Raw genomic sequence first — 10,784 nt, forward strand, 5'->3', positions numbered from 1 at the left:
TTATTTCAAAAGATGGTTTGTTTCTCGATTAATCTAGATACACAATGTCAATAAAGTTTTTTTCAAAATGCACCTTGTTAAAGTCTTTGAAAAGCATGGATTTGAAATACACGAATTAAAAATCAACTGCAGAAGTATCTTCAATAAATGTCAGTGGTGTGATGTAATCTTTGGAAGAAAAAAAACAAAACTCAAAACATCAGGCTAAAAACTTTCAAACCCATGGAAGGGCTAACATTTTATTTCACATCCATTACATATATATTATCTTTTAACACTCATATTGAAACAAATTTGTACCAAATGTCCCTGCAGCCTTGGTAGCCTACTTCTCTTCATATAAAATTATGAAATATTATTGCATCTTCAAAAAGGTTTTTAAAATTTTACTGAAAATAAAATTCAATTAATCTTTTGTCAATTGCTAGGGCGGGTACAAATATTGTTCAAATTGTCGACTCATTCACTTTGCTCATTAAAATCAATACAGTTTATTTTCTTTAAAATGAGCTCAAGCTCTTATAGATAGCCTCACAAGTTACAATTAAATTCTGCGAAAAATACTGTAAAAAAAAAGGGCAATATGAATGTGTATTGAAATTAATGTGATCCTTTTTATGTCATCAAAAACTTCAATGTCTGTGTGTTATATGTGTGATGTGTTTTGTCCGCCGGTTTTTCTTATTTAACTTCATTTCATGCTCAGATTTAATTTCTTTCTTACAAACTACATAACGACTTTTGTTTGTAACAATGAAACGTTTATGCTAGGTTCCCATTACCACCATTCGAGCTGCGATTGAAATCGTGGTTTTAATCATGGTGATCCTATCAGTCGCAGCAGTTGTGTTGATCATATCTAAACTTATCCGTACGTATCTGCATGTACCAGTTCGTGGACTCAATAGGCACAATTCTATCGTAACGCATTGCACGACAGTGGGAAAATAGCATTACACTTTCCTTTCACGGAAATTTAAATATTAGTTTATTAAAACAATGCCCTCAATCAATGTATGACTCCATACACACAGTGTTACCATAATCTTTTTTATTCTGTACATAAAACAACAGGTACAGGTTATAATTTTCCCTCCCGTTGTTTCATACTACATTGAATGAACCTCTTTAATTTTGCATAAAAATGAAATGGTTGGTTTCAATGGATTCTATATCTTGATGTGACAAAATTTAACCTAAAATTAATAAATAAGAAACAAAATTGAATTGTATAAAGCTCCATCACAAATCGAAATAACACATCAGATCAATCCAATTCTGTACTTCATTTTGGCCTAAAGAGGTTTCGCTCCTTTAAATTAAAATCTGGATTCAAGAAAACATTTTCTTTAGAGTTCAATGGGCTAATATCTATACAGGGAAGATTGACAATGAATATGATGAGGTTATGTGAAGATGTATAAGATATAATGTTTTTCTCTCATTCTCTTCTTTTCTTTTTCTCATAATCTCGACTAGATCTAGAATCATTCTCTTCTTTTCTTTTTCTCATAATCTCGACTAGATCTAGAATCATCATTTGATCGTTTTTGTCCAGTTTTTGCTTCTTTAAAGAATTTATCAAGACCAAACAAATCCTCCTCCACATCTCGTTCAAACTGAACAGGACCCTCTCTTCGCCGACTTCGATCTGTTCCTTCAAACTCTTTGTCTGGAACAAACCTGAAAAAGAAAGAAAATGCCAGCATTTTTATTGTTCAGACATAAAAATTCTTCAAACCTGAACTGTCATGGTGCTAACTGTGCTCCGAATCACAGATTCTGGGGTTTTGTACTATTCTTGTCAGACATTCAAAATTGGATACAACAACATCCTTTAGGGAAATTTCTTTGCTTGTGTTCTTCAGTGAATGTAATTTAAATTTTGATGTTGTCTGATAAATATGGAAGTTAAAATTCAATGACAGATAAATTCCTTGAAAGTCATGCATATTGGTTGCCCGAACAACATATATAACAAGTTACAATTGGGGAATCCTATTCAATTTAAAAAATACTGCCAATGCAATCGTAACAACTAACTTGTAAGCATAATAGTACAAACAGGTGTCCGTAAAATAGCAAGTCTATTTCTTAAGAAATACCATATTGTGCTAGATGATCTAATTAACCATGAGTAAATATATCTTTAATATGGGGTATAACATTTATTCTGACCTTCTGTTCTTCATCAAAGAATCCAGATCACCACCATATGTATCTTTGTCCAGATTTTTAGATGGTTTGTAAATTGAGTTACCAATTTTATTTTCATCTCTCCAAGCTTTATCATAAACATTATAGGCTTCATCATCAGCAAAACCACTGTCCATTCCCTGAAAAATAAACAAGAGTTTATTATCCAAGCAAAATATAAATATTAAAACCATTCATTTGTTGATTTTCTGTCAGCATTCTTTATACTTTCAACCGGTTTCACTGAAGGGAAACAATATTTGAACAATCAATTCCTACTTGCCTACAGTGTGCAGATTTGGCATTAAGAGATCGTACATAAGCTCTCCTCAAATGAACAAGGTGTCTTAAACTAAAATAATTGGAGGATGCTGCCTTTCGATTTGCTAACAGCTAAAAATTTGACTACGATTCCAGTTCTTGGCCAATGGAAATGATGCAGCCAGCTTAAACATTGGGACAAAGTGTCTCTTTCACGGAGACAAGGATTCAACACCAAAGCAGTGGGGAATGAATATGCATCCATGTGGGTTTAGTTCTATCTAGCTAACTGTTATATCTTCAGATCTATATTAAATTACCTTAGATTGATTGAACAATCTTTGATCAAACTGTGTTTCTTGTGAACCTCCAGCATTTGGTAAACCAAGAGCTATTAATTCACTGACATCCCTATCTTTTTCTCTCTGAAGACGATTCCTTAAATAAACAAAGTTTATATATGGTAATCTGTCTGTGTATAAGTCACCATAAAACTAATTCAACTATATGCAAATGTTCTTGCTTTTCATGGATAATGTTTTCATTAAAAAAAAAGAAGTATTTGGTACCACTGAATAGTTTCTACAAAAATCTTTGAAAAATATTGTTGTTTGAATTGGTCTAGAATTAAATATAACTATGTTAGAACATATAATCTTCTTATTCTGTCTACCTACCTCTTATCTGGTGCAGCTCTTGCCAAATTTCTGTCTCTCTGTCTTTCTTTTTGTCTGTCTCTCCTAACTTCATCTCTTTCTCCAACATCTTCATCTTTATCTGAAATAACACACACATTTAAACAAACAATCTGCAACATACATAAAGTTTTTATTCTTCTGGACCAATTTTTCTTTCGATTGAAAAATTATCAGGTAAACATCATAATGATTTGTAACAATCAGATTTCATGCATACTGGAGATAAAGATTTTATTAAGTTTTTATAGCATGGAATTTTCAATATCAATTTTAAACTTACAAAAAAGTAGGACGTTGATCCCCATTTCATTTCATTTAATTTCATTTCAAACTTACAAGAAAGAAGTATTTTCTAAGAAACTAACTTCAACACTCGAAATTAATCCAAACAATTGGCTAATGACATTGTGCTGTAGCAGCTACAACATTTTTTTCATTTTTGGTGTCACAGTAGAATCCTTGGACTCTTGTTTCTTTAACCATTAAAATAACCAGAGACACATCCTTTTCTGACTTGCAGATGTTACAAATTACAACTGTACTTTAAAATTTGTATTAGGACTATAACATTAGACACCCCAGCTATAAGACCACTGTTCCGAATTCTTTAGGGCAATAGTTTATCTTAATTCAGCTAAAACAAAAGTGAGGATACTTTTTTACTCGTTCAAAACTTCTTTCACTGAAATAATAATAAATCATAACCTACCATCTCTATGTCTAATACCAGCTCGTTCTTCCCTAGCTTTAGCAGCCAACATACGTAAACCATCCTCTCTCTTTTCTTTCTCTTTTTGAGCCATTTTCTTCTCTATTTGAGCTCTCATTTCTACAGCTTCTCGAGCCTAAATATAAAAAAATACTTCTAAAAGACACAAATAATGATGTAATTCTTCAATCATGTCTTACAATTAATAACGATGCTGCACAAATAGGTCTGCCAGAGTGAAAACATTTCAAACATCGGCTTCCATCTAAGTAACAAAGGAATATCAGATGAACAACGTGCATTTATAGAAGAATTAAAGAAGAAATTTACATTGGCAAGTTTCCTTCTTCATATTCCAGCTTCTTGAGAATCTCTTAAGCTTATCACACACAAAAACAAGCCTAGAAATCATTTTCCAAAATATTCCTAAACTTTCTGTCTTAGGCCCTCTATATTCAAAGATAACATGAAAAATTCAACTTACTTTTCTATCAGCAATATATAAAGCTTCAGCTAATTTAGCAAAGTTCTCATTAACATGTACACCTTGTAAACCACGCCCATCAGCAGCTAATCTTTTAGCTAAGGGAATTGTATAACCCTAAAAACAGAAAACAATTTCTACAAGACACAAAAATAGATTATTTATTCTCTTTTATCTTTCTAATATTGATAATCTAAATTAACAAATATCTAAATCCATGTACTTTACAGTAAAATGACATTTAAACAGTATATTATAGAATAAATTTCAATACATATGGCAGATTCCATAAAATTTGTTTAACATGACTATTTACTATTGCTCATTTTTTTATTTATCAACAGCCACTGCTGTATTAGGAGTGCCATATTATATGCAATTTTAGAAATAAAAATTTCTGGTTGAACAGAGAGAGAGAGAGAAATGGGGTTTAATGTCCACTCCACACAAACTAGGTCATTTCGGGACTAACACATGGTTCAATTTTATTTCAATAATTCGCTTGCGCGTAGGGGTCTTTAGCAGTGGGAGGAAACCGGGGGACCTGGAGAAAACCCACGAGGTTGGACAGGCGACCCTACTCCTTGTCACTTACAACCGGGAATCGAAACCCCGCCAGCTGACTCAATGACAGACCATATGATACATGCTATGCCATGTATTTAATACTTACTCTGTTGTTTTTCCAGTTTGATATACATGGTGGAATCTTCCATTCCTGTTGTTCTTTAACTGTAACCTTTAATAAAATACAATATCTAAATTTGTAAAACATTATTATGTTGAGTGTAAAACTACTAATTGGCTTGTTTACTAATTTTTTTTTTTTTTTTGGCTCACTGTTTCGAGAGCAGAGAACCCAATTGCTTATATTTCATCTTGTCAATTATCACCCATTTCATACTATTGGCTAATAATAAGTAAATCAGCGGAGGGCATTGGTGATCGGTTCATCACTTAAAGAAACTTACTTTTCTATTTGGTGAATGCATAACTGGAGCAGGTGGAGAGGGTGGACCACGGGGTATTTTTTTGTTTGTCCTGAAATAAACAAACATGATCAATTATTTAATCTTTCAAATAAAGTTCAGTCTACTTTCAATCATTGTATAATATGCCCTTTTCCTGATTTACAGAGAATGAAATGGGGTTTAACGTCCACTTGACACAAACTAGGCTATTTTGGGACTAACATATGGTTCAATTTTATTTCATTAATTCATTTGCGCGAAGGGGTCTTTTGCAGTGCGAGGAAACCGGAAAATCCAGAGAAAAAACACGAGGTTGGATAGGCGACCCTACTCCTTGTCACGTACAAGTGGGGAATCAAAACCACACTACTTGATTCAGTGACAGACCTTATGATGCAACCATTTGGCCACCCAATCCCCGATTTAGATACAGTAACTGCTTGACAAATATTATTTTGTATAATTTGAGTTAAATAGCACTTCAGAGATCTTTGTCGGTCATTAAAAATCACATTTTCAATATAGTGTGATTTGACTAAACAATAACACACAGGCAATTTGATATTCATTAAGATTTGTACACTACATACTCTCAGCCTGTAGCAGCCTTTCAGAAAAATTGAGTTACGTTTAACATGGCATTATGTAAAATTAATTATACTGTATTTTATTTTCTTGATGAAAGTGACAGTTAAAAATTCACTTCAATGTAATGTATGCTTACTTAAATCGTGGCGGTTCCATGGGATCTTTTTGTGCTTCTACCATTCTAATCACCCTCTGTTTAGCACCAGAATTAAATGCTACTCCTTGTTGAGAAGGAGTGTATCTGAAATAAACAAACTCATTATTTGTAACATCTTATTGTAACACTTTAACTAAATCTTGAAGGACATTTTTTTGATAAATACAAGAATCACATTATTGTTATAAAACCTGTTGTAAAGACTCCTGACCTCAAATTTATCAATACCCATAATGAATGTAACTTTGGTACATGTTCTTACCACCTTCAAAGGACTCAACAGCATTACCGTAAGTACTATATTAGACCTTTATTGTTCTACCATCAGACATTCATCATTAATTATCAACACAACACTCAGTATAATCTGTTAACAACTATGTATACAACTCTATATATAAGAGCAATCATCAGATTATGTGGTTTCTTATTCTATATGTGTGCATTATTCTGTACAGGCCGTAGAATTTTATAGTTACTTGACGAAGGTGGATCATACCCATGTCTGAAAATTGGGTTTGAAAAACTCGCCATTTTTCTGACGTACAAAATGACCGATGGTCAGATTAAGTTTCAGCCCTCAGTCTTGACCGGCATATACGGCCAACATGGAACCCATGATTTAAATACAAGGAAAGGGAATGCTAGAAACTTAATCAAGTATTATACATGTATATTAAATGTAAAATTACCTGATGTATTGAGCAGGAGCTTGTTTTTCTGCCATTCTAACTGGCATAGCTGCTGCTATTTTACTGTTTGTTAATTTTTCTAAAGCTAATCTAGTTTTCTCTGTAGTATCTGCTATTGCATCGTCATCTGGTCTCTGTAGATCTGGATCAGCCTCATCCATAACTTTAGGAACCAAATCTTGGGGTCGGGAATGAACAATCTAAAAACAACAGAAATTTATGTATTTTAAATATATTATCAAAGTGATTCTAATCATTGTATTAAATCTTTTAAAAACGTTTTAGGAAAATATTTAAAACAAATGAATTTCTACTGTCAAAGCCCCTTGCCCTGCACTCCATACTGAAACCAGTCACTGACGTGGTGAAAGCATGCCAGAAAGCACTGAGGAACTCTCTCGAGCTCCGAACCTCCTGGTTTGTGATCCAGCAATGCGGCTCCCCAAAACCAATGCCTCAATATAAAAGCACAAAGTAAGTGTCTCACCTTGTCCTTGTAATGTCCCTGTCTGGCAATAGCATCATATTTAATCTTTCCTTTCTCATCTAGAGATACAGCTAAGGAATTGGAAGTAGTCTTTTTTAATCCCATACTCAATGGATACTGAGCTATGTGAACTTCTGGGAAGGCTCCACCATCCCCAAAATCCTGAAAGAAAGTGCAAGTAAAAACCATTATGGCAGGAGAAGAATACAGGATCTGCAATTAATGTATCAATAATTAATGTCTGAAACAGACAAGACCTCTTTCATTTGGGTTAAAAATATAATTGTCAATCAATTTGTTTTGTGGGATGACAACCTTTGTTCAAAACTGGAGATAAAGCCAGTATTGATTAATCAACTTTACATTTCTGTGTCAATCCAGTAAACCAAAAATCAAAATAAATGAACCTGAATTCTACTTTATCTTTCAAATGAAAAATTGTATAATATGGAGCTTGTCTCTCTCCTCCCCCACTCTAATCAAAATAACACATCAGATCAACCCAATCAAATACTTCATTTTGGTCAGGTCAATTATAACACAAAACTTAAATATGTTGTTTTCCTTAATTAAAGAGGCATTATGGAAGTTTAGATAAAGAGTTGAAAGTTTTCGCTATAATAGTTAAAAAATAGATAACGTAAATAGAATATGCTGAAAATTTCAGTCAAATTGCTTCACCCTGAACTGAGATATTAGCTTTTGATTTTTAGGATAGCCCCAATCATCATTACTAAAGTCGGTATGATATCATTATCAAACGAAGTCACGATTATCCATTTTTACATTTTATTATTTTTCAAAAAATGTATTCCAGTCGCAGGTTGATTATAGTCTGGATAAGTTGATACATGTCTAATTAATCATTTAGAAAACATTTCAGGCCTAAAGAAAGCTTGGCAATATACAGATTCAGCTCTTGCATATAATGTATGTTTAAATGTAACCCAGATAAAACTAATAAAAGTATGACAGAATTTTAATTGAAGGTGGACTTATCACAGATTAACAATGGTAAAAGCATGATCAAAAGTAATGCATAATAATTGATTAGGGGATTACATCATTATTTTTATTACCTCTTGGGTTCTTGGAATCCATCCTTTTCTATGTCCATATGGAGGTGCTGTTCTTTTACTAGAAACAGGTGCGACCTAAGCAATAATAAAAAAATATTTTTTTCTACAATTTTCTCAAGGAAACATAAAATGCACCAACATTTTTTTTTTATCTTTTTATATTTTATAATATTCTCAAAAGATAGGGTTGGCATCACAGAGATACTTTAGGGGGGCTTTATTTTGTAAATGGAAGCTTCTCTATGTTAAGAATAATTGTAAATCTCACCTGAAGTTGAGATCTATATTGTTGTTCATCTTCTCCTCTGTCATAAAATTTCTGCGACGGTGCAGGAAGTATACTATGAAATAAAAATGTTTTTAAATTGTAAAAAAAGTATCAGCAGAATTAATAAAGTAAAAACAGCAATACAAATACAGTTTGCTATGATGATAGAAATATTGCCCAGACAACATTTCCATCTACCAGGTACTCTTCACTGAATTTAAAAGAAGCTATTAAATTTTCCATTAAACCAATCCCATCTCTCCCTATATGATGGAGAGATTTCCAAGCTACGAGAAGATGATTGGTCTGATGAGAAAACAATCTCATTTTCATCAATGTCAACATTCGCTGCAAGTATGGATCAGGGTAAACACCCAGAAATTGCTATAAGTACATTATAATCGAAGACCGATTGTTGGACTTGAAAAGGCGACTCACACAAGAAAAGTTGGGCATGATGGAGTATGCGGATGCCGCTTCCTACTTTTAGCACAAGGACTAATTTGCATATAATACATGTACGATATGTGTTGTAAATTATTATAATAAAATGTACAGCAAATGATTATATATAATCCTTTAAAGTGGAGGCAAACGATAATTGGGTATAATTGGATTAAAGTACTTATAAGTACACATAAGCTTACTAATCCTATTGTTAGTTTCAATTCCTTAACTCACAATTTTGCAGGAAGAAGTAACACATTTTTAGATTTTAGATCATCACTAAAAAATGACTTTATGGTTTATGCTAAGTTAACAAAGTATTATACGGTACGATTTGTTCTTTGTCAAGAAAGTCATCTGAAACTAATGTAAATGATGCCAAGTGAAATATACAGAGAAACGTTAAGTATCACATATCAGCAGTTATGCTAGTCATCCAAAATTAACTATTAGGCCTACACATAGTTTTTTTAATGGGAATTATTGGAGTGCTGAACTGAAGTTTTATATTAATTTATAGATTTTTTTTGTATACTTTTGTATATTTTATACAATAAAATTCCAATATATTCTTTGAGTGAGTTAAATTTTACAGTGTTTTTAATTTTAATATCCAATGACATGAAATCATGACTTTTTTTCTCCAGTCCTGTTGTACCGTAGGCCTATTAGCTTGCAAAATACCATTTTTAACAAGGCATAATGCACATAATATAATATGAAAAACAATTAAATGGTAAAATATTACACTAGTATAATTTATTACTATATTTATTTTTTATATTGCAGTTAGATCTACTATATTATAATTTAGTAGGCCTACAAAGGCTACATTAGTACATTAACATACATTCATAAAAAAAAGCAATCTTGATTTTACTCAAATCAAGTGCTTGTTATTGAAGTCATATATTGACAATTGGGGTAGGCCTACTTCGTTTAAAACAATACATATTGCTACCGATCATTGATCTCTCGATTCCAAAACACGTCACGGTCAAGACTTTAGTTTAGCTTTAACATAATGACTACCGGTGGCGGTGTTTTATCCGACAGGACGTGAAGACGGTGAAGCATGAAACGTAACGGTGTCTGTTTTTGTTTTATCCTGGCTAATCTAACGTATGGATTTTGAACATGAAATATGAAGAATCATATACTATACTCTTTATTAATGGGGATAGACTTAGGTGCAAATGGGCACTATGTTCCAGACAATTGTAATTTTGTTACAGATATTTTCAACTTACTGAGATAACGACGCCATATTGGTTCCCTCGTCGGATTTTCTTTTTCGATTATCCAGTCCTTATTCGTCATGGATACATTCGGGTGGTGAAAAGTAGATGTGGAATCATAGATCGTACCTGATTGGTATGCGGGTATGTTGGATGGGTGTTTCGCTACATTTTATCTTAAAGGCTCAATACCACTCTTGTTGTAACTGAATAATATGTCCCAATCTTTATTCTGGTCAACAAATTGCACTATTTTACAATATTCCAATTAATTGATGATACAAATTTCATCTGAACACACCTAATTAAAAAAATTGGAAAAATTCAACTAAATGATTTGAAAAGCCTGACGTAAATTAGTCCAGTTCTGAACGTAAGTCTCATTACACTCACGTGTAGAGGTGAGTGTAATGAGACCTACGTTCAGAGCTGGACTAGACGTAAATAAAAGCTTTTCAAATGTGACTTGGATTTAAAAATATTTTTGAACCCTCTGGACAAGTAAAATA

General features: G+C 32.6%; 1 protein-coding gene across 2 annotated transcripts; it reads right to left on the reverse strand.

Moving 5' to 3' along the window:
* Window positions 1-205: 205 nt before the first annotated feature.
* On the reverse strand, window positions 206-10,356 carry LOC126822200 (SNW domain-containing protein 1). Of its 2 annotated transcripts, XM_056101195.1 has the most exons (15): window positions 10,288-10,356; window positions 8,591-8,663; window positions 8,323-8,397; window positions 7,244-7,405; window positions 6,757-6,956; window positions 6,044-6,148; window positions 5,320-5,389; window positions 5,022-5,087; window positions 4,349-4,465; window positions 3,865-4,000; window positions 3,135-3,234; window positions 2,778-2,895; window positions 2,179-2,336; window positions 1,488-1,683; window positions 206-1,441 (listed from the first exon to the last, which is right to left on the reverse strand). In XM_056101195.1, the coding sequence occupies exons 1-14, from the start codon at window positions 10,302-10,304 to the stop codon at window positions 1,488-1,490; spliced, it is 1,593 nt and encodes a 530-aa protein (XP_055957170.1). In that variant the 5' UTR covers window positions 10,305-10,356; the 3' UTR covers window positions 206-1,441. The 2 variants fall into 2 exon arrangements, with proteins under 2 accessions (XP_055957170.1, XP_050406903.1); XM_050550946.1 differs by having other exon boundaries at window positions 206-1,683.
* Window positions 10,357-10,784: the final 428 nt, after the last annotated feature.

This window comes from Patella vulgata, chromosome 5, assembly GCF_932274485.2.
Source record: "Patella vulgata chromosome 5, xgPatVulg1.2, whole genome shotgun sequence".
NCBI classification, from domain to species: Eukaryota; Metazoa; Mollusca; class Gastropoda; family Patellidae; genus Patella; species Patella vulgata.

Bases quoted from the DNA above. Each gene is read 5' to 3' on its own strand.
- LOC126822200 (XM_056101195.1), bottom strand. The intron at 6,149-6,756 runs GTAATTTTACAT...TGTTTATTTCAG, and splicing joins GCTCCTGCTCAATACATCAG to ATACACTCCTTCTCAACAAG. The intron at 3,235-3,864 runs GTAGGTTATGAT...GTGTTATTTCAG, and splicing joins TGGTATTAGACATAGAGATG to ATAAAGATGAAGATGTTGGA.